Here is a 26,058-nt window from a genome sequence, read left to right as displayed (position 1 = left end):
AGCTGGCAGGGATAGAGGTACCATATTCCCACCTCAGTACTACCAGCACCAAGGGCAGGACACAGGAGACCAGCAAACACTTCCAACTCTTTGTGACTCTTTAGTGAGGAACTGGGTATCACATCCTGGCTTACCTGGAGCTCAGCTGGCTCACTGCACTCAGGAAGAAAAGTGATGGCACTGCAGACACCCAAGTGGCCAGAGCACTGTCTGCACCTTCACCAGGAAACAGGGCTGCAAGCTTTGCTGTTTGGCAGCACCTGAGCCAGTCTGTAGCTTTAAGAGGCACAATGAGCAGTCCCAGCAAGTCCCCAGGTGTGGGGTGCCGCCTGTGCCATCCACAGGAGGCTCTCTGGAGGCACCCACATGCCACCTTCCATGTCCAGAGGAGCTCAGAAGCGAGGACGGCGCTTCCGACCCGTGTACTTCGTGTCTGCTCGCACCTCCCTGTGGGAAAAGCAGGAACAGCTCAGCACCACCTGCAGGTCACTTCAGGAGGGGAAGGGAGGTTGTGACAGGACTTTGGGCAGGTGACAGCAGGCCAGTGCAGCCTGAGGCAGCAGTCAGCTGAACTCACTTGCCCTGGCGCCGTCTACGCTCCTTCTTCTCCAGGATCCAGTCCCGACTTTTCTTCACTGACTTGCCCTTGACATTTCTGAACCGTGTCCTGTGGGCAGAGTGGACAGCAGCTGGAGAGGAACTGAGGTATGTTCTCTGTCCCTGAGGATTGTCACACAGAACTGGGTCACAGAAGTAGTGACTTTATCTCCCGCCACCCCTGGGCAAGAGGCTCAGCCAGCACTGGGGCAGGTGGCCAAACTCCAGACACACTGGAGGAGGTTGATTCCAGCCCTGGCTGGGAGCTGAGGGATCCTGACCCACAACTCCAGCATCCAGCCCAGCCCCATGACCCTGTGTCACACCAGCAGCATGCTGCACTCTGGGATCCCAGGGGATTACAGCCTCATGCACAACCACCTTCCCCTTGTCTGCTCTACTACAAACCAACAAAGTGAGGCTTCCTACAAAAGTTCCCAGCTCTGCTACTGCCCTCCAAGACCAGACATCCCTTAGACTAGGTGAGCAGAGAACAGCAATGTAAGAGGCAGGAAAACATGGCAGCCACAAGCTCCTGGCAGCCACGACGACTTTCCTCTGTTTTGTTTAGTCTCTCCCACTGGCTGCAAGAGGGGCTCCTCCCTGCACCACTGCAGTGGGAAGAGACCTGGCCAGCATCAGAAACCCCCAGGCCACAGCTGAGCAGAGCTGAGCAAAGACCTGCACAGGAGGAAAAAGGGAATGCCAGGACTCAGGGACAGCAGCTTGCTTCCATCATGAGCCCTGTAAACATTCCCTCTCCCACACCATGACATCAGCTGGAGAGCCCAGTGCTGGACAGAAAACAACGATTGATTGCTCAGCTACAGCTCTAGGGTAAGCACCTACAGCCCATGAAAAAGCCCTGGGAACTAGCTAGTTTAGTTCCCTGTGTCCAGGCCCTTGGGAAGATAAAGCAGTTCTCTCCTGGGCTGCTGTGAGTTCTCCCTGCCCTTCCCCTCCCACTTCTCACACAGCAGCAGTGTGGTAAAACAGCTTTCAAAGTCCCCCACTCCTTGTTGGGAAGAGCCTGCAGCCTGACCCCCACACTGTACCTCTCATTGGTGAACTTTGCCTGGTGTGGCTCTTCACTGGCACACTCGGTACCAAGGCCCTGGAAAGCAAAATTGGGAAGTTGTGTTCTCCTCTGGACCAGGCACAGCTATTCATCAGCCCATCAAAACTGTGGGATATACAAGGGGAAGGACCAGAGCAGGAACAAAGTGATCTGCCAGAAATCATGGCAAAAAGCAGCAGATGTCAGAAAAATGGCTTTAAAAAGGGCAGGGTTACACTGGATATTGGAAGAAATTCTCCCCTGTGAGGGTGGTGAGGCCCTGGCACAGGTTGCCCAGAGAAGCTGTGGCTGCTCCATCTCTGGAAGTGTTCAAGGCCAGGCTGGATGGGACTTGGAGCAACCTGGGATAGTGGAAGATGTCCCTGGCCATGGCAGGGGGTTGGAACAAGATGAGGTTTAAAGTCTCTTCAAACCAAACCAGTCTGTGATTATTTGAGAGCAGGGCTTGGTGACTGGCAGAAGATGTATAAATGAAGTCACATGCATTCAGATGTGGCTCCCACAATGCCCACAGCTCTTCCACATCATCCAGCAGCCAGGACAGCAGCTCTACTGCCTCATGGAGGCCCTCACCTTTGGTAACGTGCCAGATGTCCCAACAAAGAGACAGAGGAAGAACCTGAAAGAACAAGAATGAGGAGCATGAAAGTGGGATTCAGCATGTGAGTCTACCCCCAGGCAAGACTGAGATGGTTTATAACAGAGTCAGAGCTAAGCTTTAACCTCTGTCCAAGACTATATAATGGGAGAGAGAACAGCTCAGGGGAAAAAAAATTTAAAAATCATCACTGCTAAACCCAGGTCTCACCCCAAACACACACAGAGATCCAGGACTCACTTCTTGGCTTTGGCACTGTTGGGGTAATCAACCACCATTCCCCCTGTAAATCCAGCTCTCATGGCCTGGGCTGTGATGAGCTCCAGCTGGGAAAAGCAGCAGGTACAAAGTTAATTAGCAGTCACCCCCAGGAAAGCCCAAGGGACCTCAGGGAGGAGCACACCTGACTGGGCATTCCCAAGATGGAATTCCCTCCTCCTGCTAAGCTCTGCACCCATGCCCTGGTTCTGCAGTACCACCCAGACACCAATTCCCTGCCTCTGTTGGTTCTCCCTGCTCCTCAGTCTAGCCTGGGTTAGCTGGCACAGTGGACTCTCTAGAGGGATACTGAGCTGCATTTTCCAGATCTGAGTTAAAGTGCAGTGCTGATAACTACAGCTTGTCTTTAAACCCACACTCACATTGTCCCACCACTTTAATTTTAAGGCTCAGCCCAAGACAATCTGTGAAACAACAGAAATTGCACAAGGTATCCTCCTTACAGGTTATCTTTCTGGGCTCTTGAAGAGCTTTAGAAGTGTCAGGCAGGAAGAGACACAGCCTTGATATGGAAGAACACAGTGCACTCAGAGCCCCAAACAGTACATGATGTCTCTGCCTGAACCCCTCCTGATGACTGATGGGCTGTACCTGCTCTGAGTTCTCAGGGTACAGCTGCAGCACAGCTCGGGATCCTCGGGCCTGCAGGAAATAAAGCTGATCACACACTTGTCCCAGTGCAGGACTCTCTGGGTCACCCCATCCCAGCCCCAGACATGAGCTCCCTCCTCCCCAAAACCCCTGGGACAAGGCTCCCAGGAGAGCTGCTCAGCCCACAGAGACAGTGAGGCACAGGAGGAACACCAGATCACAGAATCATGGAACTGTTACGTTTGGAAAAGACCACTAAGACCATCAAGTCCAACTTTGAGAAGCAGGACTGGGCAAGAAGGCAGTGGGTGCTCCTGCCAGTCCTGCTTCAGAGCAGCATTTACTTAGAACAACCCTGAAGCACTAAAAAGCACCAGCAAAGACATAAGAGCAGCAGAGGGCTGGGAGAGGGTGGCACTTACCAGGGCAGTGTAAAGAGTGGAGAAGAATCTGTAGAGACGTTTTGGGGGGCTGTGTGATTTCTTGTCAGCATTACAGAGCCACTGCACTGCAGAAATACTGAGAAGGAAAATAAGACCCCCAGGACACTGAGTCATTGGCTCCTTCACAGAGCATGCCACCCCCCTTAGAACTGAATTCCTGCACTAGGAATGTGCTGGGCCTCAGGGAAATTATTTAACTTCCTCTGTGTTGCTTTGCCTTGTAGTTACACAAACCTCTCTGGAGACTCACTATACCAAAACTTAACAAGGTGCACAAGTTACAGGACAAAAGCAACACCAAGCATCCCCTCTAGTCTGAGTGCTCAAATCATAGAATGACAGAATGGTTTGGGTTGGAAGAGACCTTAAAGCTCAGCTTGTTCCAACCCCCTGCAATGGGCAGGGACACCTCCCACTATCCCAGGTTGCTCCAAACCCTGTCCAACCTGGCCTTAAACACTTCAGAGATGGGGCATCCACAGCTTCTCTGGGCAACCTGTGCCAGGGCCTCACCAACCTCACAAGGAAAAATTTCTTCTTTGTATCTCACCCAAATTTTCCCCCTTTCAGCTTGAACTCCTTATCCTAGTCCAATCATTACAGCTCCTGATGAGCATTTGAGAGCTCAGCTGTGTCCCTTGCCTGGCCAAGCAGGTTTTCCCAATGAACATTCTAAACCAGAGCTTTTGGCTCAGCAATGGACAGTCCCTGCTTCTTCCCAGCTGTTCTCTGAGCAGGTAAGTCCTTCTGTCCCCTTCATCCCAGAACCAACCATCAAATCCTGGATCCAGGGACCGACTTTTCTAAGCAATGCCACATACTTTGTTCTCCTCCTTGGTGAAGGTCTCAGCCATCCTGACAATATCCCCACTTTTACTTTATTTTCTCCAAGAGAATTCCTAGCTCACCAGCACAAAAGGACAAGCATCACTTGGGAAACAGCTGTCACAAGCTGTTTCTTCTATCCAGAATTTTGGAGGTTTGTCCTGGAGTGATGGAGCCAAGTTGCATAGAGCAAAGAGAGGGGCTGGCAGGGCCAGTCCCTCTCACCTGTGATTTACCACATGAGCACCACGTGTACTGTGCAGTTATGTGGGGATCAGGAGAGCTCAGCTACATGCACAGACTCACCTGATACAGCCATCAAACATGCCAGGCCTGAAGGGAATGCCATGACCCACATCTGCAAGGAGAAGGTCTCCTTCCACCTCCCTCTCCACAGCCACATCTGCACAGAACAGAGCACAGCTCAGACACTCAGCTCCCACCTCTGGGGCCTCTGAGGGTCTCAGGGGAGTTGTGCTCACCCAGCATGGCAGGGCTGATGTCCATGCCAATCCAGTAGTGACCCTCCTCAGAGATGTAATCCCCACTCAGCCCAGAGCCACAGCTAGAGGGAGGAAGTGCTGGGATCATGGGGCTGGTCTGAGGCTGCTGCTGGCCGGACACAACCAACGTTACAGCAGCCTGTCCTTCCCCTTCAGCCCACACACACTGGTGCTGTGGGACCTGAGTCCCCCCCTGCCCTGTGCCCCCCTCCAGCCCCAGCAGCTCCGTGTGCCGCTCACCCCACGTCCAGGAGGAGGCACGGCCGGTCCTGGGGCAGCCCCAGCAGCTCCACGGCACGCTCCGACATCTGCGACTGGATCTCCACCACGCGGGAGCTGAGGCACAGGCAGGGCGTGAGCGATGGGCGGCACATCCCGCACACTGCGGGGTTTGAACCCGCCCCGCCTCACGGCGGGACCTGAGCACCCCCGGCCTCCGTCAGGATCCAGCCGGTCCCTGCGCTGCCCCAGGCCCTCACGGCAAGGCCTGAGCACCCCCGGCCTCCGTCAGGATCCAGCCGGTCCCTGCGCTGCCCCAGGCCCTCACGGCAAGGCCTGAGCACCCCCGGCCTCCGTCAGGATCCAGCCGGTCCTTGCACTGCTCCAGGCCCTCACGGCAGGACCTGAGCACCCCCGGCCTCCGTCAGGATCCAGCCGGTCCTTGCACTGCTCCAGGCCCTCACGGCAGGACCTGAGCACCCCTTGGCCTCCGTCAGGATCCAGCCGGTCCCTGCGCTGCCCCAGGCCCTCACGGCGGGACCTGAGCACCCCCTGGCCTCCGTCAGGATCCAGCCGGTCCCTGCGCTGCCCCAGGCCCTCACGGCAAGGCCTGAGCACCCCCCGGCCTCCGTCAGGATCCAGCCGGTCCCTGCGCTGCCCCAGGCCCTCACGGCAAGGCCTGAGCACCCCCGGCCTCCGTCAGGATCGGAGCCTCTCCCTCCGCTCCCCGCCCCGCCGCTGCCACATGCCGGGGCCGGGCCCCCCCACTCCCGGCAGGACCCAGGACCAGCCCCCCATCCCCGCTGGGTCCCCCCATGACGACACCCCTCCCCGCAGTCCCGCAGCGCAGTCCCGCCGTACTTCTGGGTGTACTTCCGTGCCTCGGCCTCATCGTAGAACTGTAACGAGAGAGCGGCGGGGCGGTGAGGCCCGGCTCCCGCAGGAGGGGCCGCCCCAGAGGAGCCGCTCCCCCCGCATCCCCGCTCACCAGCTCGGGCGGCCCGCGGTGCTCGGGCCGGCGGCCGCTGCCCGCCATGCCGCGGCTGTGTGACGTCACTGCGCCGCGCTGCTTCTGACGTCACTGCCCTGTCCCTGTGTGTTACGTCACCGGCTCAGCGCCCGGCCCCGCCTCCCGATGACGTCGCTGCGCCGCGCCGCGCCCCAGCAGCATGGCGGCGGCGGGCGGGCGCTGATGGCGCCGGCGGTGCTGCCGCGGCTGCGGCGGCTCCTCCCCGCGGCCCCGCCGCCCTCCCGGGCCGCGCACACGGGCGGTGCCGGAGCCCCGCGCCCGCGCCGCGACCTCTACGAGGTGCTGGGCGTCCCGTCCACCGCCACGGCGGCGCAGATCAAGACGGCGTACTACGAGCAGTCCTTCCGGTACCACCCCGACCGCAATGCCGGCAGCGCGGCCGCGGCCGCTCGCTTCGCCGCCGTCAGCGAGGCTTACCGCGTGCTGGGCAGCGCCGCGCTGCGCCGCAAGTACGACCGCGGGCTGCTGAGCGCCGAGGAGCTGCTCGCCGCGCCCCGGCCCTCGGGCCGCCCGCCCGACCCGCCGCCCCGCGGGCCCGCCGCCCGCCCCGGGCCCAGCCCCGGCCCCGGCCCGCCGCCCTTCGACTTCGACGCCTTCTACCGCGCGCACTACGGCGAGCAGCTGCAGCGGGAGCAGCTGCTGCGGGCGCGGCGGGAGCAGCTGCGCCTGCGGCGGGAGGAGTCGGCGGCGGAGGGGCGCCTCAGGGCCCTCTCCGATTTCTCGGTCGGGCTGCTCTTCTTCCTGAGTGTTATCGTCCTCTACGGCCTCAAGTGACAGCGGGACGTGAGGTGTGCCCACACAGCTCCTCAGCGTCACCAGGGGCTTGGCAGCGGGCTGGGGGTGAGCCCTGCACTGCCCTTGGCCGACAGCCCGTGTCTGCTGCTGGGGCTGGGACGTGTCACCCTGCCAGTGTGACCTTCAGGGACGGTGTGTGACCAGCAGGCTTCATATGCTGTGACCTTCAGACACTCAGTGCCCCTGGCTGTGAGGATGTGACCTCTGGATACCCTCTGTGCCCTGGGCTGGGCTGGGCTGTGCTGTCCAGCATGACCTTGCAAGGGGGTGAAGGTACTCTGCAGGTTCCTGGTGTGCCCCCTCAGCCAATACCACCTGCAGGCACAGTGCCTGGCAAGCAAACACAGTTCCTGGACTCTGGACAGGGAGGAGTCCCCTCCTTTGGCACAGCTCTGTGACCTTGGTGTGCCCCACGTGCCTGTTGTGAGCTGCAGCAGGGATTAAAGGCTCTCAGAGGTGCTGTGTGTGTTCAGGGCTGTGCTCACTCATGATCAGGTGTGGCTCTGGTTTCTGCTGATTCCAGACCTGCCTCCTCTGTGCTGTCACACCTGGTACTACATCTCTGGGGAGCTTTTGACATCCAAACTGCACCAGCCTGCTCAGAATGGCAGGTAGAGAAGTTAGATTCAGACCTGAAAAATGAAATTATGGTGGCTCATGCCGTGATCAGTGTGTGACATTGCCTGGAGGTGCAGGCAAAACACTTTGGTGTCTGAAGTCCTCTGTCCTGTCTAGGGCCTGCCAGGAACTTTACACAAGCCCCTCCCTCTGAGGCTTTTGGCTGTGGTGCACCTGTGAGCACCAAGTGCTGTTTTCTGTGTTTTACCTGAGCATCATTTGCACAAGTGTATTTGCCTATTTAAATACTGAAGTGTTGTTAAAAACTAAAGATTGTGTTCCTCAGAAGCTTTTCTCCTTGGGTGAAGGTTCACCTGTGCTATGCTACCTGCAGGGAGAGAAGTTTCCTGGCAGTGGCCTGAGCGTGCCAAAGGCTGTGTGTGTCACTGGGTTTGCTGGCAGTGGGGTGAGCAGGAGCCCAGCCCTTGTTGCCTCAGAGCCCAAACCCTGGGCTGTGTTTTGTCCCACACAAGAATGTTAAAAAGGATTGCCCTGTGGGTTTCTGTAATCCTGTTTGCAGCCTGAGGCAATGGCACAGCAGGAACCACCATGTCTGCTGCTGTGCAGGATTGCTCTCTGCCTGCTCTCAAAAGCCTTGTGCCACTTCCAGCTGCACACTAGAGGCTGCTGCATGCTTGGAGTAAACTCAGCCCAGGGGCAGAGTTCCAGGATCCTCACTGGCTGCCAGTGTGTCCCTTTACCTGGGAGCACAGTGCTGAAATCATCATGGGAGACTCAGGAGCCTGGAATTCGCTGGCCACAGAGGGAAAGTCTCTGCAGAGCCTTGTGGCTCTGGCACTTGCTCTTGCACTTTCATTCTCTTCTTCATTCTGTAAAACAAATCACTCACAAGATCAGAGCTAGCTGCTTTTTTTTTTTCTTTTTTTGGCAGAATTTGGCAGGAAACATTACTTTCCAGGCTGGAAAAGCTAGTGATGTCCATGGGAAGCAGTGGGCACTAGGGAGCACTTCTCTGGCTCCTACCCAAACATGTGCTTTGTGCAGTTCCTGCTGCTGGTTCTTCCTCTTCCTCATCAGGTCTCTATGATGTATCTTGAAGATTAAAGACATCCAGCCATAAATTGGTGGCAAAATAACAAATCTTTCTTTTGGTGGGCCTGGGTGGTAAATATTCCTTGCACTTGCTGGAAAGTAGGGGTGAAGGGCAGGCAGGTGTTTCACATCCTGACTTCAGCCAGTGAAGGAGAGGGCAGGGAGGGGAGTTCTGTTTCCCTTGCTGGGAAGGGTGGGCATGCTGCAGTCAGCAGGGCAGGGTGGCCTCTGGACCACCATGGCCTTCCCTCTGCTGCTGGAGGTCCTGTTTTGTGCTGCCTGACAGCCAGGAGTGGCTGTGCACTGGTGACATCCCCTCTGCACTCACCTGCTGCTGGACAGAGGAACTAAAACTCTCCAGTGCTGCCTAAAACTCCCCAGTGTCACCTTTACCCTAGTCAGGCCTGACTGCTTCTCTGCTCTGGGAAGGATTTCAGGAGCTTGAGCAGAAAGTGGCTGGAGCTGGTCCAAATGCACAGACTGCCCAGCAGCTCCCAGCATACCAGTGTTCTGTCCCTTTTTCTCCTTGTGTCAACAGTGTCATTGTATTCTTGTTGTTCCCCAGTTGTTTCCTTGATGGAGAGGTGCCAGGAGCAACTGGGTTTTATGCTGCTTTCCTTTAGCACAGCCTGTGTAGATGCCAGGGGCTGATGGTGATAGGAGTGTGAGCTGTACAGGATTGGAAGATCAGCAGAGAATAAAGAGCAGTAATTCCCTGTGTAACACATGTTACTGTGTTACATCTCAGGATGCATTCCTGGGGATACTGGCACACAGAGGGTTGTTCCTGTGAGGACAGGAGCCCACCCTCCTGCAGCTGGGGCAAGGCAGCCATCTGCAGGGGTCATAGCAGGGAGCAGCTTATACTCCCAGGTCCTTTTCCCTGTTTGAGGATGTATCCAGTCCCTACAGCACAGCTCAGGCAGGCTGCAGTAGCAGCTGTCCACAGCCCTGTACCCACAGGGGGAGGTGGGGTGCAGTTTCAGCTGGGGATGTCACCATGAGCATCCTGAGGCCTTTGCTGGGAGGAGTGTGATGTTCACTGCAGGCATTTCTTCCTCCTCAATCTCCAGCCCACTGGGGCCATTTTTACACATATCCTGGCGCATCCTACCCCTCACTTCCTCGCTCTGTGGCTCCACATTTCCCTTGCTGTGAGTGATATGTCCGTGTTGGATACTTGTCCTTCACTCTCTTACCCCTGGCACTAGGTTTTGCCAGCTGTGTGTCACCAGAAGGAACAGTCCAGGGTGAGTTGCTGGTGGGGCCTCAGCCATCATCCCATCCCATCCAGGCCTGGACTGCTCTACCCTGCACCTTCACCCCTTCTGGGTTCTTTGGTGTTGCTCATTCCCACCCTTAAATCACTGACAACAGACAAAGGGAAACACCAAAATCGGAGTAGTTAACAGCAATTTGGTAATCTGATGCTGTGACAAGCTGAGGAAATCTGAGGCTCCAGGGAAACTTAAAGATGCTGGGTGAGGCCTGATGCCCCAGTGCTGAGGCCTCAGTGCAGACCCCATCCCCCACTCCTACCAGCCCCTTTTTGTGGGCTGACACCCCCATAACTGCAGGTTTGGGTGCTGAGCTGCTCCCCTCAGCTGCTGGGGGTGTGGGGTCTCACTGCCTCATCAGGGCCTCCTCCTGGAGCAGCTGCCTGCTCTTTGGAAAGGAAGGGATCAAACCTGGCTGCTGGCAGATCTTCAGTGGTGCCAGCTGGGCTGGGGACATGGGGACAGGAACAGGGAGCTGCAGAGTCCTGAGCAGCAACCAGGGGTGGCCATCAGCCTCCTGCACCCCACAAGGAGTGGGTCTGGCAGGGATGGGGATGGGGGACAGCCCCTGGTACAGCCCCAGCCTCACTGTGTGGGCAGAACTCTGCCCAGTCCTGCTGCTGGTGGCTCTGCCCTCCCAGGGAAGGGCTGCCATGCTTGGCAGCACCCGAGGATGGGGGCAGCTCCCCCCCCTTCAGCAGCATCCCCTGAGGCCACTCCTTGGTTAATAGAGTTAATTGTTAATGGACCTCCCTCAGCAGCCCTGGTGCCTGCTCGGGGCCCCAGCTGGGGCACACTGGCACCCCCTTCCTGGCTGCTCCTAGTCCAGGTTTGCACCCCTTTTGCACCCCACTGCCTGGGGGTTGTGGCTCAGGATTCCCTGGGGGAGGGGGGCACCCCTTTTCTCCCAGCTGTTCTGGCTCTCCTGGGCTGGGGGCTGTGCTTATCCAGCCTGGCTTTCACAGAGCCAGGGATGGGGGGCACCCCCAGCTCCCTGCCCAGGGCTGGCTGCACAGCAGCTGCCAATGGGGCTGGGCCCAGCAGAAATGAATGCAGGTGCATACCCAGTGGCAACCTCTCCTCCTCCCCAGAGTGAGCAGGAGCACCTTTACCCTCCTTGACTTTGTTCTGCAGGGCAGGGACAGGCAGGGAGAGCCACTGTGCAGGCAGGAGGGGCAGAGGGGTCACCCTGTCAGCTCCTGCCTGTGAGCCAGTGTCCCTGCCTGCCCTGTGCAGGACCTTGCCCCAGTCCCAGCTGGCTGTGAAGGGCCTGGAGCTGGCAGTGGGCAGGCAGATACCCCTCATTCCCCAGGGACACAGGGGGCACCAGGGTGGAACCCCTGCCAGGATCAGCACAACTGGGGTGTCCATTCCCCCACCTGGGGGCCAGCTAGTGTGTGCTCCAAACTGGGCAGGGTGGGAGGAACCTCCCCAGGGCAGGGGCTCACCTGCTTGGCAGCTTCCCAAAGGATCCTAAGGTTCCCCACCCTAAAGTGAGGTGGTGGCCAGCCCAGCAGGACCATGGGGTTGCCAGGGCCTGCCTAGTGCTTCCTGAACTGGCCTGGGTACCTGGGGTGCTGCAGAGCTCCTATGGACAGACAGACAGACAGACAGACCACGGCAGCACAGCTTACCTTGGTGCTTAGACTGTCACCTGTGCTGCTGCAGCTCTCACAGGACACTCTCACCTTCCCAGGCTGCAGAGGCAGCTGCTCACCCTGGGAGCCACTCGTGGGGCACTGGGGGGGCTCAGTAGCTGCATGGGGCCAGGGAGGTTTGTCTGGCACAGGACACAGCCTGGGGCTGCCCAGCCTGGGAGCCATGCAGAACAGGCACTGCCTGGGTTTTTGGGCAGTTTTTGGGTGGCTTGGCTCCTTCTGCACCATCAGTGCCTCAGTGCTGTGCCTGGTGCCCTGTGGCAGGGCAGTGACAGCTCCAGCATTGCCTCTGGCGCTGGGCCCTGGTGCACACAGAGCCTGACTGGCAAACAAGCCTTTCCTTGACAGGCTGAGCCCAAAGTGGGACTTAGGAAAGTCCCACCTCATGAAACTCCAGATATTCCAGTGGCTACCACCTCCTCAGATGCCAATAAAGCCACAGTGGCTGGCCCCTGTTTATCCTAGTTTTAAATCTGCTTTAACTGGAAATACTGGAATGTTAGCCATAAATGAGAGCTGAAGTTTTGGCATAAGGCCAGGTAGCCTCACTGGGGGAGGGTGATCAGACACTGCCAGCTAATGACCTGGATTTTGGGGTGTTTTGTAGCCTGAGCCAGGGCCTTCTGCTGCTTGGGATGATTTCCATACCAGTGGCACAATGCAGGTTGGGCAGGCAGTTGGGAAAGAGGGTATGAGAGCACAAGAAGAGTTTGAAACCAGCCCAAAAGCTAACAAAGAGCACAGTGGTCATGCCACAGCAGGGAACAAGCCCCCCAGGATGCCCAGGAGGCTGCAGCTGGAGGAACCAGGCTGTCCCCTGGACACCAGCCCTTGGACTCACCATCCATTGTGTGATACTAAGGAAAGGAACAGAAGAGCCTGGGATGAATCAGGGTGAGAACTCAGGCCTCCTGTCACTTCTTCCAGTGAGGGCTGGTAGAATGGGGGAGGTGGATAAGAAATGACAAAGGGCACAAGAACAGGCTGATGTGACCAGTGGCTGCCAAGCTGTGAGCAAGCCCAGCTGGCCAGGGGGTACAACCCTCATGGGGTGAGGGCTTTGCTGCTGGCAGGAGGCACCAAAATCCTTCCCCACTTGCAGGGCCAAACTGGTCCCTGGCACCTCTCTTGAGGAGAGCACACACTCATGGCAGGCCCTGCACCCCTTGCAGGAGCTCTCAGCTTCCCCAGGGAAGGGATGTCCTGAGCCAAGTGCAGATGAAGGGTTTGGGGGCTCTCAGGCTGGAGGGCCCTCCTTGGCTGCCAGGCACCTCCCTGTTAACCCTTTCCTCCCTGCCTGTCCCGTCCTGCTGTTCACAGCCAGAGCCAAAGGGCGGAGAACACACGGAGCATGGAAAGAGGCTTTATTTAGGTAGCATGTGGCACACCCAGTGCTCCTGTGCCCTTTCCCTGCTATCCCTCCCAGCTAAGCCCACTGACATCCCTACAAGCCACCCACCCCCACTTCCTGCCACCGTTCCTGTTGCTGGGGATGCAGAGCCCTCCCCCCAGCAGCTCCCCAAATGCAGGACCCCCTGCCTGGCCATGGCACCTGCCCCAGCCAAGCACCATCCCTCTGCCTGCACCCACCCTGTGCCTGCCCCACAGACCCTGCAGCCCTCTGGAGCTGTGCCCACACCACCCCCAGCCCCGGGTTCCCTGCACAGCCCCGTGGAGGCACAGGAGCAGGGACAGCCCCACCCCTGCCCTGCTACCGGTGGGGAGGCTCCTGCTCCTGGTGCTGTGGCTGCTGCCTGTGGCCAGGCTGGGGGCTGAGCAGGGGGATGTGTCCAACGAGGCGCAGGGGAGAGCCCAGGCTGGGAATTTCGGAGCTGGGAGAGGCCGGCTGCTGTGCCAGGGCTGGCAGATGGTGCTTGGGAGGAGCAGCCGGCACGGGAAAGGGCACAGCAGCCTCCGAGGGGATGAGGAGGGCGGGCACAAAGCCGTAGGAGAGATCAAAGGCTTTGGGGGCTACTCCGCTCTGCAACGGGGCGAGGCGGGCTGGTGCCATGCCAGCTGGGGCACCTGGGCACCCCGCAGTGCCCACAGGGTCCCTGCCCACCTGCTCCTTCTGCAGCAGCTCCTGCAGCTTCTCCAGCTGCGTCCGGCAGATGTGGGAGCGCGTGCGGCTCTGGCAGAAGGACTCCAGAAAGGACTCGAGGGGCAGCTCCTGGGTCAGGAACTGCTTTATCTGTTCCTGTGGGATGGGCAGGGGGACTAGAAGGAGCACCCCCTGGATCCAGGGCTCTTCTGCAGGCCCTGGCATACGGGAGGGCATGGTAAGGAAGGGACAACAGCTCAGGGGTCTCAGCTAACTCACCTCTGACTCTGCTTCGGAGGCATCAAGCTTGGCTTGGAGCTGGCCCAGGGCGCTCTGTGGGCTCCACTTCTCCAGGTAGGTCTCTGTGTCAGAAGGGAATGGGGCTGCCAGCCTTCCCCTGGATACCCCCACTGCTGGGGTTGCTGTCTTTCCCATCCCCAAACATCAGGTGCCCCCTCCTTGCACTGAAACACCCCAAACACATCCCTGGAGCCACCTGCACACCACGGCTTCCATCCCACCCTGGCACAGGCTGCCCACAGAAGCTGTGGATGCCTCATCCTTGTAATCATTCAGGGCCAGGTTGGACTGGGCTTGGAGCAACCTGGTCTAGGAGATGTCCCTGCCCACAGCAGAGGGTGGAATGAGATGATCTTTAGGTGCCTTCCAGCCCCAATGATTCTGTGATTCTGTGACTGGTCCCAGCTAATGATTTACTGGAACATCATCCCCCAGCACTCCTGATCATGAGTGAACAATTTCCTTGGGGCAGGTTCAAGAATGCTGAGCCCACCCAGACCGTATTAACAGGGGCTGCTCTGGGTGTGCCAGGCTGTGCCTCAGCCCTCGGGTCACCCCACTCACCCAGGCGCTGCTGCTTGTCCCAGCACACCTCCCGGATCTCCTGCAGCTCCTGGTACTTGATGGCCAGGGAAGCCTTCCCGTCCTCCAGCCGTGGGCGCAGGGACAGATTCACCTTGGCCTGGGTGCAGTTTGAAGCCAAACACGTTTCCCGCTCCAGCTGGAGACTCTGGAACTGTGGGAACGGGATTGGGGCCGTGTGTGTCAGCAGTGAGAGAAATGGGCAGGACCAGTCAGATCCAGCACCTCGCTGGGTGGGGGTCCGTGTCCATCCGGGGGTAAACCCCTTTTTCTGCATTGTCTCCATCCCTCTGCTTTGCCTGGAAAGGGGGTGCATCCCCCGGGAATGGAGCCGGGTTATGCAGCGTGGCTAAACCTGACCGTGGCAAAGCCCAGCGCCGGCTGCCCAGCCCCTCTGCGGGGAAATGGCTCGGCAGAGCACAGGGACGGCACGGGAGGGAACGCACCCTGCCCTCGCTGCGCACACACCGCCTGCACTCGGGCACCTGGGGAGGCCGCTGCCATCGGGCCGAGAGCGATTCTACAAAAACCTGCAGCGGAGCCGGCACAGCGCGGGGCTCAGCCGGCTGCGGAAAATGAGACCGGGCTGGAGGGCGGGCGGAGAGCCGGGGCCTCAGCAGACCTGGGGGATGCGGCGGCAGGGGACGGGCTTTGGTGGCCGTGGGTTCGGTTGCCATGGCTTTGGTGGCCATGGCTTTGGTGGCCCGAGCCACCAGCACCGGGAGCCCGCGCAACCGCGGTCGGGATGCCCGAGCCGAGGCTCCCCCGCCCCGCCGGACTCTGCGGCTCCCCTGGAGCCCCCGGGATGACGGGCGGCAGGATCAGGCAGCGTGCGGTGGAGCCGGGGCGGCGGGAGATGCCCGGACCCGCAGTGCCAGGGCGGCTCCGCCGTGCGCACCGGGACAGCCCCGGAGCAGCGAGCCCGGGCTGTCCCCCTGCTCCGTGCCAGCTCCGCGGTGCCGGCTGCGGGCCCCCCCGGCCCCCCGGCCCCGCCGTACCTTCCTGCAGAGGCGGGCGGCGCGCTGCAGCCGCGGCTCGTCCTGCAGCAGAGCGCGGAGCTGCGCCGTGCTCAGCGCCCCGAGCCGGCCCGGGGAGCCGGGCGGCGCCGGCCGGGACATGGGCCGGGACCGGGATGGGGCCGGGGATCGGGATGGGGATGAGGATCGGGATGGGGATGGGGATCGGGATCGGGATCGGGATCGGGACCGGGACCCCCCGCCCCCGCAGCGCGCCGCCCCCGCCGCTCTTAAAGGAGCCGCAGCGGAGCGCGGAGCGCTCCCGCACCGCCCCGGCCGGGGACACCGCCGCTGCTCCTGCCCGAAACCCTGGAACTGCTGTGAGCACCCCGCACCCCCTGTGAGCATCCTGCACCCCCTGTGAGCACCCCGCACCCTCTGTGAGCACCCCGCACCCCCTGTGAGCACCCCGCATCCCCTGTGAGCATCCTGCACTTGCTGTGACACCCTGCACCCTCTGTGAGCACCCCGCACCCTCTGTGAGCACCCTGCACCCTCTGTGAGCATCCTGCACTTGCTGTGACACCCTGCACCCTCTGTGCTCACCCCGCACCCTCTGTGAGCACCCTGCACTCTCTGTGCACACCCAGCATCCTCTGTGAGCACAGCCAGCCACTGTCACAGCCCGGAGCCCTGTAACCCACTGACTCAGGAGAGGTGGCAGCGGAGGGGTCCCTGTCACTGGGGCTCCCTGTCACTGGGGCTCTCTGTCACTGGGTGTCCTAGGTTACAATGTAAAGAAGTGCCCAAAAGTGTGTATTCTGCAGATCACGGGGCCTTTATCACAGTGTATCGGTTTAATTTTCTTACGTGCATGAGAAACACTCAAGGATTTCTCTCTCCAGGCTGAGTAACCTGGTTTAGTGGAAGGTGTCCCTACCATGGCCGGGGGTTTGGAATGAGATGGGTTTTAAAGTCCCTTCCAACCCAAATCAGGGTGTGAATCTATGATAAGCCTGAAGACTCCAGTCCTGGCACCTGACATGGGATTTCTTGGGTCCCAGGGGACAAGATCTGAGGTACAGAACAGATATCAGTACTGAAGAATGAGCTCAAGCAAGCATGTTTATTGGATGCTTTATCAAACACTGCAGAGGGGCTCAGAGTACATGAAATTTGGGGCATGCAGCTTTTTTGCTTTCTGTGAGCTCTGGAGACAGCAAGGAAACTGATGTAACTCCAGGGCTGTGCATCTTCCTCCTACAGAGAAGGTACACGTGGAATCCACAAATTTCATAAGTGTTTTTTAAATTCTTGATTATGCACATAATAACAAGGAATCATTGGCAAGCACAGGGGAATGGAGCATGGAGCTGAGCAGAGGGGAGTCTGCAATTGGAGTGGGGGATTGTAAAGTGGCATTTCACTAAAGCCCTGCTACCCTGGTGCTCCCAGCTCTGCTCCAGAGAGGCTCACACTCTGTGGCCATGCAGAGCCTTTGCAGAGTGCCCACTGTGGACAGGAGGAGGAAGCACTAACAGTATGAAGCTGGTTTGATGAGGATAAGAGAGGATTTGCAGTTCCCCTTGCACAGGTTGCCCCACGTCATGCCACCCTTGTAATTCAGCCGCACAGAGTAGCAGGACGAGTACCACCACCCCCCCTCGTAGCTGTAGGCACAGTTCTTGCTGTAGGTGTCCTGATCCCGATCCTTGGTGGAGAATTTCATGTTGTCATGCATGTTGTTGGGGTTGTCCGAGGTCATGGCATCCCCAGCTGTGCCGTTGTAGGAGCCCAGCCTGAGCCTGTAGCCCATGGTCTCATCCTCCACGCTGAACAGGTTGTAGTCTGCGAAGCTGAAGGTGTCAGCAGAGTCCTGGATGACAAACCGGACCTGGTAGACCTTCTGCTTGGCGATCTGGTGGATGTACTCGGTGCCCAGCCAGTACTCGGTGCGCACGTTGCCGAAGCCGAACTTGTAGGTGCTCCAGGACTCGGCCCAGGTGACAGGAGTGTCCCTCTGGTTCCTCTGGATGACGGTCCAGCCCCCGTGGGTGACGTTCATCTCGCAGTACACCACCAGGTGGTGCAGCCCCTTGGGCTGGATGATGTACACACCGCTGTGGCTGCCCCGGGGAATCTCACTGCAGTCCTTGGGCCAGGCTGAGGCTGGAGACAAGAGCTGGTTATTAAATCCCCTAAAGGTGGGGCATTTCCTTACTGCCTGCATCATTGTACACACATTCCTAGGCTGTATTCCTGCCGTGCCTGATTTTGATTTACTTACAAGAGTAAATCAAAATCTTCACATGATCAGTGTAAGTGCTGAGCTTCACATCTTCCTTAGACTGGATTCAAACTGATGCTGCAAAAATGTCTGGTGAGACCAAGCCAGGCATGGCTGGGTGGGTTCAGCCTCAGTGATTTGCCTGTGCCATGAAGATGATGTACATGACAATGATGTACATGAAAATTATGTACATGACAATGATGTACACGAAGATGATGCCTCACCACAGACAAATTCCAATCTGGGGGGCAAAGTCACTTGCTGGTACAGCACAAAGGTTTAGCACCTTGCCCCAGACAGAGGGTGATCATGACATCCATATCTCTAGCAATTAAATCAGCCCTTGGGATCTCAACAGGGCAAAGTCATTGTTGTTTTCTGGCCTTACCCAAGTAGGTCTTTAGAGACTTCTGACTTGTTAGATTTGATTATGGCCTTTCCATGCTCCAGAATATCCACACCTCATACAAACAGCTGAATTTACCTACACAGGGAAAGGAATGTGCCCCACTGCCAGTCCCTCTGTCACCAGTCACCCCCACCAGGCAGGACCTGCCTTTGGCCTTATGGGCTAATGTTGACCCAGCCAGTTCAGTAATTCTGTCAGACCCAGTCTTCTCATCAACTGTGTAGTGAAAATAGTTAAATGACTAATCAGCCCTTCCCAGTAATGAAGCATCACTTTCCAGTTGGGACCTTCCTCTGGAAAATTCCCCATGCAGCAGCAGCTGAGCCAGCACTGAGCCCAGGGCACAGCTGGTGGCAGAGCTCCCTGAGGCGGTGCCACCTCTGCAGCCCCTCTGGAGAGGGCACAGCTGGTGGCAGAGCGCCCTGAGGCGGTGCCACCTCTGCAGCCCCTCTGGAGAGGGCACAGCTGGTGGCAGAGCGCCCTGAGGCTGTGCCAGCTCTGCAGCCCCTCTGGAGAGCAGCGCGGCCCTGGGAGGGGCAGCGCACGGGGCTGAGGGTCAGAGAGCCCCGGGAGGCCGCGCGGGGCCAGCGGGGACGGGCACACCCACACTCACACTCACACTCACACTCACACTCACTCACACTCACACTCACACTCACACTCACACTCACTCACACTCACACACACACTCACACTCACTCTCACACTCACACTCACACTCACACTCACACACACTCACACTCACACACTCACACTCACACTCACACTCACACTCTCGCTCACACTCACACTCACTCACACTCACACTCACACTCACACCCACACTCACACTCACTCACACTCACACTCACACTCACACTCTCACTCACCCTCACTCACACTCACACTCACACTCTCGCTCACACTCACACTCACACTCACTCACACTCACACCCACACTCACTCACACTCACACACACACTCACACTCACTCTCACACTCACACTCACTCACACTCACACACACTCACACTCACACTCACTCTCACACTCACACTCACACTCACACTCACACTCTCGCTCACACTCACACTCACACTCACACTCTCACTCACTCACACTCTCACTCACACACACACTCACTCACACTCACTCACACTCTCACACACTCACTCACACTCATACCCACACTCACACTCACTCTCACACTCACTCACACCCACACTCACTCTCACACTCACACTCACACCCACACTCACACCCACACTCACACCCACACTCACACTCACTCACACCCACACTCACACTCACACTCACTCACACTCACACACACACTCACACCCACACTCACACTCACTCACACTCACTCACTCACACCCACACTCACACTCACACTCACCCACACTCACACTCACACCCACACTCACACCCACACTCACACCCACACTCACACTCACACTCACACTCACACTCACACTCACACTCACACTCACACCCACACTCACACTCACACTCACACTCACACTCACACTCTCACTCACTCACACTCACACCCACACTCACACTCACTCACACTCACACTCACACTCACACTCACACTCACACTCACACTCACACCCACACTCACACTCACTCTCACTCTCACTCACACTCACACTCACTCACTCACACCCACACTCTCACTCACTCACACTCACACTCACACTCACACCCACACCCACACTCACTCACTCTCACTCACTCTCACTCTCACTCACCGTGGCCGGCGGGCGCGCGGTGCGCCGTGTCCCGGACCTGCCGCACGTGTCCGTCCCCGTCACCTGCAGAACACACAGAACAGCTCTGAGCCCGCACAGCTGGCAGGGCCCTGCCTGTAGGAGAGCTCAGTCTCCTCCAGGTGACATTCCAGGTTTTTCTGTTCCTGTTCCTGATTCCAGAGGAATTTACCGATTTCTGACATCGGCAAGCTGGGGGAATTTACACGGTGTTAGAGTGAGGCTGATGCTCTTTTGGTGGAAAGGATTTGGGTCATACTGTGCAGGGAAAAACCCTAATGGTGGTGGCAACACTGGCTGTTAGTGCAGCAGCAGCACTTGGGACTTGGGAAGAAGAGGGATTAAAGAGGGGGAAGAAATGTGAGAGCAGCCACAGGAAAAGCAGCTGAGGGGTCAGGAGCTGGGAGAGCTGTCTGCTCACAAGGGGATTTGAAGGGTGTGCTGGAAGAGAGGATGGTTTAGAATCAGTTAATGCAATTAAAGGATGTCTCTGTATCCACTGAGGGCTGTAAAACAGAGGGATGAGTCACAGGCTCATGGAATCACAAAAGCCATTCCTGTCCCCTCTCTGAAACAGGCAATTAACCCTGCAGCTGCTGCTCTGACATCCCCAAACTGAGGCTCCCTGCCTCAGTCTCAGCTGGCACTCACCTCCTCCTTGTGCTTACCTTAAGGCTCTTGCACTCTGTGTAAGCCCATTCCTGACATAGTCTGCCTGCCAGACTTCTGACTTTCTGAATTTTGATATTGACTCTCTTTTGGACTCCCTTTGACTTTATTTACAACCTGAGCCTGTGTGGAGTGGGAGACCCTCATGTGACATGGTCTGGAGGACTTTCCTAGCGTGGCATTTACTTTTCCTACAGCCATATGGAGCTGTTCACTCATGTTTGTGCTGTAAGGCACCTGCCTCTGCTCCTGTCTGCCTTCACACCCATCCCTCTGGAAGCACTCCTCTCCAAATCAAGGCTTTGGAGTGCTGGCCTGTCCTTTCTGGAATGCCTCCCTGCTCACCCAGCATGCTGCTGATGTTTTCAGAGCACGGTGCTGTAGGTGAGAGATCACAAAACCATAGAATATCCCAGGTTGGAAAGAAACCACAGAGGTCATCAAGTCCAACTCCTGGCCCTGCACAAGACAACCCCAAAATCACACCATGTTCCTGTGGAGCCCAGAGCACACATTCCTTCTCTACTCAGACTTGCAGCTCTTGCTGAACTCTTGTCTCAGTCACGGTGCTCCCTGTGCTGGCACTTTCCTGACAGCTGATCTGGAACCAGCACCAAACTTGGACCTTGAGCTCCTCTGCTCAGCACACTTCCTCCTCCCTTGGAAGGGAACCAGCTCTTTCTGTCCTGCCACATCCCACCCACAGCCCCTGGCTTTTTCCCAAGCATTCCTTCAAGGCTTCCTCATTGCTCCTACACACCCTGGTACCTGCAGGTTACTCTGTGCCATCACCTGGCTGATTGCCTGTGCCAGTGCCACTGCTTAAACTCTTTATATTAACTTCATTTATTTCCTCTTTGTGTTGAGGCCTTCCTTGAACTCAGCTCTCCACTGACCTTGTGATTTCCAGAGATGGGAACTGTTTTCCATGTCTCAAAAACACACTGAGAGCATCTTTAACCCTTCTTCTCCAGGGAAGAGCACATGGCCCACAAGACCCTGGGCTTGGTCTTGCTGCCATGAGGCCAAATTGTCCTTTCTCCTGGGATCCTGTGAGCTCTGAGATTTGGGCTATTCTGTCCCTTATGGACAGAAGAACTTCATGCCATGCAGGAGATGAGGCAGGCAGCAAGCAGAGGGGCACCCTAAGGCTACTCTTGTCCCAGTCAGACACTCTCAGGTCATTAATAACTCTCAGATTATTCCCAGAGGTGTGGGCAGGCTGCTGAGGATCTGACTGAGCAGGACCTTGCTTGGGGGGTCATACTCACCGAGCTGGGAGGGCTGTGGGGGAGCATTCATAATGTCATCCATGGTGCCATTGAGCAGGTACAAATTTCTTATGTCAACATCAGGAAAAGATGCTGCCAGGGCCAGCAGGCAGGTCAAAAGTAGGAGACAAAGGCACTGGGTAGCTAAAATGGGAAGAGATTGGAAGGAAGAGGTCATGAGTCTTCTATTGGAAAACCAGTAATTCCATTCAGAGTAAAACAGGAAAATAAAACTGTGTAGAGCTCTGTCAGCCATGAGCCCCATGTAGAAGAGTTCATCTAGATGAGCTGCCATATGCACATTAGAGGTGGTGGTGCCTGCTGTAGTGGTATTTGAGACCAAAAAATGCTGAAACCTGGTCCAAACCCAAAGTGTCCATAGTCAGAAATCCCTATAAAATTCAAGACTCAGGACTAGAGACAACAAACACAGAGGGAGGAATCCCCTTTCTTCCCAGCTGCCATGGCACATTGATGGGGGTTGAGCTGGGACTGGCCTGGGTGGGAATGAGCCACAGGCAGAGCCTTGTGTGAAAGAAAGGCAGCACAGACCTGCAGGAGTCAGGTCTGGGGTGAGTTATTTCTTTTCTCTGATTATGTGGCTACGTAAAATTTCCATGTGTGGACAGCTGGTCTGCTCTGCTCTGGTTCAGAGCACTAGGGAAAACCAGCACAGTTTTTGCAGTATTCAAGCTAAGTAAAATAACAGAAAGTTTATAATGATTCCTAAAGAGCAGGACATTGTGGAGATGCTGCCCATGGGCAATTCTGTTCTGGTACGACACAGATTGGCCCTCTCTGTTCAAAACCAAGCAGAACCAACACCTATTGCATTTCCCAGGGGCACCTGGGTTTGGCACCATCCTCTGGGATGCCTGAGAAGGAAAATAATCGTGGATGCCAGCCTGGAACTGCTGGGTGGAATTGCAGCCACCCTGGAGACCAACATCCCTTTCTGGGAATGCTCAGAGATGTCCCACCATTCATGCTGGTTACAGCTTTACAGCAAACACACTTCAGTCCAACTGATCCACTTCTCAATTCCTACACAACATTTGGTGTGTTGATATACTTGTGTTTAGGGGCATGATTAAAGACATTTTTCCTTGAGGCCCCCAGGGAGGAAATGCTCTCCTCACTGCCAGCCCTTCCCCTGGGACTGGCCATGAAAACTCTGCACAGGGAGGAGATGCAGGAGGAGGATCAGCCTCTTGTGGGTGTTCTGCTGGGGGCAGCAATGTGCTTTTGAGCATCTGACCTCCAGATCTGGGTACCTATTCAATATCACACTTACAGGAAAATCTAAAAAATCCCTTTTCTAGTCTAGAGTATTAGCACTTTCCTTGGGGAACTGAAAATTGCAAAGAATGGTAAATACTAAACTATAAAATGGTCTGTGTGGCACTCCAGGGTCACACTGGTACAACCTGGACATGCAGAGCATGCAGGCTCCTGCCCCAGCTCCCAGCCCAGGGCAGAGCAGGCACTGACCAGGTGATGGACTCCAGGAAACCCAGGGTGTGGGGAGGACAGACCCTGCAAAGTGCTGGGGTACCCTGTGACCTGCAGCCACACACAGGGTGCCATCCCCTCCCATCCCATCCATCCCCTCCCATCCATCCCATCCCATCCCATCCCATCCCATCCCATCCCATCCCATCCCATCCCATCCCATCCCATCCCATCCATCCCATCCCATCCCCTCCCATCCCATCCCCTCCCATCCGATCCCATCCCATCCCATCCCATCCCATCCCATCCCATCCCATCCCATCCCATCCCATCCCATCCCATCCCATCCCATCCCATCCCATCCCATCCCATCCCACCCCACCCCATCCCTCCCACCCCACACTCACCCATGCTGTCTCTGGACCCTGTGCAGCACAGAGCTGGCTGGTTTGGCCTGGCTGCAGGGGTGCCCAGCCTCAAAGTTATAAGGCTGAGCAGGTGAGGGGGTGGAGGCAGGAGACCCAAACCTGGCCTGTGGTTGGCAGCAGGACCAGGGGCTTAGGGCTTATTTGCTCTTCACCATCAAGTGACCAGTCCTTGCACAAAGAAATCTGTGTGTCCCACAGGTGAAGAGCTTTCTTCAGAGGCAAAGCAAATAATTTGGTGCCAATAAGCAATTGCCTTAAAATAACCACAGTTCACTGTGCAGTGTTTCCCCAGGCATGACGTTCTTGGGGCATCTCCACAGAGCTCAACTGGTGAGTAAATACCCCAATGGCCTTCACCTCCTGGATGGAAATCAAACACCAGGCATAAGTCACTCTCTGCAGGGTTGACATTGAGCTCAGCAGCCCCTGGGAACCCCACAGACCCTTCAGGGAAGAGGCACTCCAGTGTTCCTGGGAAAGTGTGCCCTGAACTTGACAAAGTTCCACTCCAGTGCCTCCTGCCCCCCTGCCCTGCCCCCTGTGCTGCCCCAGCACACCAGGGTGGCCCTTGCAGCAGTCACAAGGGGGTTTGTGCATCATGAAGTGCCTCTGATGTGAAATGGTCTCACTTCAAGCCCCTCTCTGTTCTAGGAGTGCTCACACCATGAATGTGTATAGAAAATGCCAGACCTCCCTTTTCCCAGGGATGGAAACCTGCAGAGCTCTCAGTTAGGAGGGTTCCTGTAGCCCAGCAGCCACCCTGGGCTGCACAGGCAGGGATTTTGTCACAGACTGTGTCCTTGCAGTGTGGGCAGTGGTCATGGACCCTCCAGGTTTTACAGGAAGCTGTGGCCCATGTGAAGATTGGGATGAGCAAAGCAGGCAGGGGAAAGGTCACAGAGAGGATTTCTCCAAATGCCCAGCTCTATCCTGGCCCCCAGCTCCTGCTCAGTGTATTTCATAGAAACACAAGATCCTGGAAAGGTTTGTGTTGGAAGGTTTCTCCAAAGATCATCCTGCTCTATCCCCCTGCTGTGGGCAGGGACATCCAGGTGTCCACAGACCCTGTTGCTCCAAGCCCTGTGTGACCTGGCCTTGATCAATGTTCCATGCTGGAAGAGCCACAGGTCTGTTTGCTGAAAAATCTGGGAAAATGGAGCCAGGAGGGTGAGGGAAGGGATTATTCATTTCCACAGTGGAGGGCTGTGTGGGGCTCCCCTGTGCAGAGCAGCAGCTTCAGCTCCAGAAGGATCCAGCTAGGAGCAGCAGGACAGCTGGGATGTGGGGAGATGCTGGGAAGGATGGGATTGTCCAGGCTGAGGTGGGATCCTGTGGCTGCCCAGAGCAGGGTGGGGAGCAGGGGGAGTCAGGATCCTCAGAGCACTGACTGCTTTGGATCCCTCACCGTAAGACACAGAATGCAGCAAGTCTGGAGGGCACCAGGCTGGTTGGAGTCCTGGAGCTCAGGACATGTCAGAGAATTGGAGAGAACTGGGTTTGCTCCACCTGGAGAAGAGCAGGCACAGAAGGAGTTTATTGCTGACATAAACCAATTTATGGGAGGACACAGAGAACATGGAGCCAGATTCTCAAGGAGGTGGGATGAGAAGCAATGGATCTAAGCTGGAAGGTGGAAACTCAGGTTAGAAATAGAGGTTTGCTTTAACATGAGCTTGATCCAATACTGGGACAGGTGCCCAGAGAGAGGCTGTGGGATTTCTCTTCTTAGAGGTGTCCAAGGCTTGACTGGACAAGGACTTGCTTGAGCATGGTTTGGACCAGAGGGTCTCCAGAAGCCCCTCCCAGCCTAAACTGTTCCATCACCCTGTGATTGTGAGACTCTCCTTGGAGGTGCACAGGGTCATGAGAGCCAGCACACACAAGGGCAAGGAATGGAAATTAGATTTTTAAAAATCAGCCTGAATGTGTTCAAAGATGAAAAAAAAAAAAAAAAAATAAAAAGAAGAGAAGTGATGGGCCCTCCATTTCCTGACATTCAGAACTGACCCAGATTCCCTGAACAGCCCATTCAAGTTTTCACTGTTTTGGCACTGAGGCAAACCAGAGGCACCCAGAGATCCCCTGATCCTGATCCACCCTGTGTCTCCACTTCTCTGCACACTCCCCTCCCCAGCCCTGAAATCTCAGCACTGGCCCCACACAGCCCAGCCCAGCTGGGGGATTTGTGCTTTCAGGGTTAAAAGCTGTCATGGCCCTGTCCCACCCAGCACCTTCCCCTGGGCTCCTGAGGTCACTTTAAACTCAGCCCTGACCTCCAGTCCTCATCTGAGCCACACTGGGAGCACAGTGGGGGACTCCAGCCCCTCTCTGTCCACTTTTTCT

At 56.9% G+C, this 26,058-nt stretch overlaps 4 protein-coding genes and 1 non-coding gene across 6 annotated transcripts; 1 reads left to right on the top strand and 4 right to left on the bottom strand.

The window, feature by feature from the left end:
• Window positions 1–86: 86 nt before the first annotated feature.
• On the bottom strand, window positions 87–6,349 carry BUD23 (BUD23 rRNA methyltransferase and ribosome maturation factor). Its single transcript, XM_056506432.1, has 12 exons — window positions 6,122–6,349; window positions 5,995–6,032; window positions 5,155–5,250; window positions 4,894–4,976; window positions 4,718–4,814; window positions 3,566–3,662; window positions 3,144–3,194; window positions 2,514–2,599; window positions 2,249–2,294; window positions 1,653–1,711; window positions 578–667; window positions 87–447 (listed from the first exon to the last, which is right to left on the bottom strand). The coding sequence occupies exons 1-12, from the start codon at window positions 6,167–6,169 to the stop codon at window positions 393–395; spliced, it is 846 nt and encodes a 281-aa protein (XP_056362407.1). The 5' UTR covers window positions 6,170–6,349; the 3' UTR covers window positions 87–392.
• On the bottom strand, window positions 1,095–1,226 carry LOC130261129 (small Cajal body-specific RNA 20). The gene has a single exon (XR_008841918.1). It is a non-coding gene; the product is annotated as a small Cajal body-specific RNA 20 (non-coding RNA).
• Window positions 6,269–7,834, top strand: DNAJC30 (DnaJ heat shock protein family (Hsp40) member C30). Its single transcript, XM_056506433.1, has one exon. It carries the CDS (start codon window positions 6,269–6,271, stop codon window positions 6,935–6,937), a length of 669 nt encoding a protein of 222 aa, XP_056362408.1. The 3' UTR covers window positions 6,938–7,834.
• A 5,073-nt stretch (window positions 7,835–12,907) lies between these two features.
• Window positions 12,908–15,729, bottom strand: VPS37D (VPS37D subunit of ESCRT-I). Of its 2 annotated transcripts, XM_056506633.1 has the most exons (5): window positions 15,486–15,729; window positions 14,470–14,641; window positions 13,885–13,967; window positions 13,627–13,761; window positions 12,908–13,545 (listed from the first exon to the last, which is right to left on the bottom strand). In XM_056506633.1, exons 1-5 carry the CDS (start codon window positions 15,603–15,605, stop codon window positions 13,276–13,278), a joined length of 780 nt encoding a protein of 259 aa, XP_056362608.1. In that variant the 5' UTR covers window positions 15,606–15,729; the 3' UTR covers window positions 12,908–13,275. The 2 variants fall into 2 exon arrangements, with proteins under 2 accessions (XP_056362608.1, XP_056362607.1); XM_056506632.1 differs by having other exon boundaries at window positions 12,908–13,761.
• An 814-nt stretch (window positions 15,730–16,543) lies between these two features.
• On the bottom strand, window positions 16,544–24,075 carry LOC130261117 (fibrinogen-like protein 1-like protein). Its single transcript, XM_056507034.1, has 4 exons — window positions 23,695–24,075; window positions 21,836–21,979; window positions 19,878–19,940; window positions 16,544–17,612 (listed from the first exon to the last, which is right to left on the bottom strand). Exons 1-4 carry the CDS (start codon window positions 23,696–23,698, stop codon window positions 16,978–16,980), a joined length of 846 nt encoding a protein of 281 aa, XP_056363009.1. The 5' UTR covers window positions 23,699–24,075; the 3' UTR covers window positions 16,544–16,977.
• Window positions 24,076–26,058: the final 1,983 nt, after the last annotated feature.

This window comes from Oenanthe melanoleuca, chromosome 19 (assembly GCF_029582105.1).
Source record: "Oenanthe melanoleuca isolate GR-GAL-2019-014 chromosome 19, OMel1.0, whole genome shotgun sequence".
NCBI lineage: Eukaryota > Metazoa > Chordata > Aves > Passeriformes > Muscicapidae > Oenanthe > Oenanthe melanoleuca.
This window is presented reverse-complemented; position numbering and strand designations above follow the sequence as displayed.

Bases quoted from the DNA above. Each gene is read 5' to 3' on its own strand.
- LOC130261117 (XM_056507034.1), bottom strand. The intron at 19,941-21,835 runs GTGAGTATGACC...TGTGTTCTGCAG, and splicing joins CCCACAGCCCTCCCAGCTCG to GTGACGGGGACGGACACGTG. The intron at 17,613-19,877 runs GTGAGTGAGAGT...TCTTGTCTCCAG, and splicing joins CCGCGCGCCCGCCGGCCACG to CCTCAGCCTGGCCCAAGGAC.
- VPS37D (XM_056506632.1), bottom strand. From the start codon at position 15,605: ATGTCCCGGCCGGCGCCGCCCGGCTCCCCGGGCCGGCTCGGGGCGCTG. The intron at 14,642-15,485 runs GTACGGCGGGGC...CCGTTCCCACAG, and splicing joins CCGCCCGCCTCTGCAGGAAG to TTCCAGAGTCTCCAGCTGGA. The intron at 13,968-14,469 runs GTGAGTGGGGTG...CTTCTGACACAG, and splicing joins GGACAAGCAGCAGCGCCTGG to AGACCTACCTGGAGAAGTGG.
- DNAJC30 (XM_056506433.1), top strand. From the start codon at position 6,269: ATGACGTCGCTGCGCCGCGCCGCGCCCCAGCAGCATGGCGGCGGCGGG.
- BUD23 (XM_056506432.1), bottom strand. From the start codon at position 6,169: ATGGCGGGCAGCGGCCGCCGGCCCGAGCACCGCGGGCCGCCCGAGCTG. The intron at 4,815-4,893 runs GTGAGCACAACT...TGTTCTGTGCAG, and splicing joins CATCAGCCCTGCCATGCTGG to ATGTGGCTGTGGAGAGGGAG. The intron at 3,663-4,717 runs GTGAGTCTGTGC...TTTCCTTCTCAG, and splicing joins ATGTTTGATGGCTGTATCAG to TATTTCTGCAGTGCAGTGGC.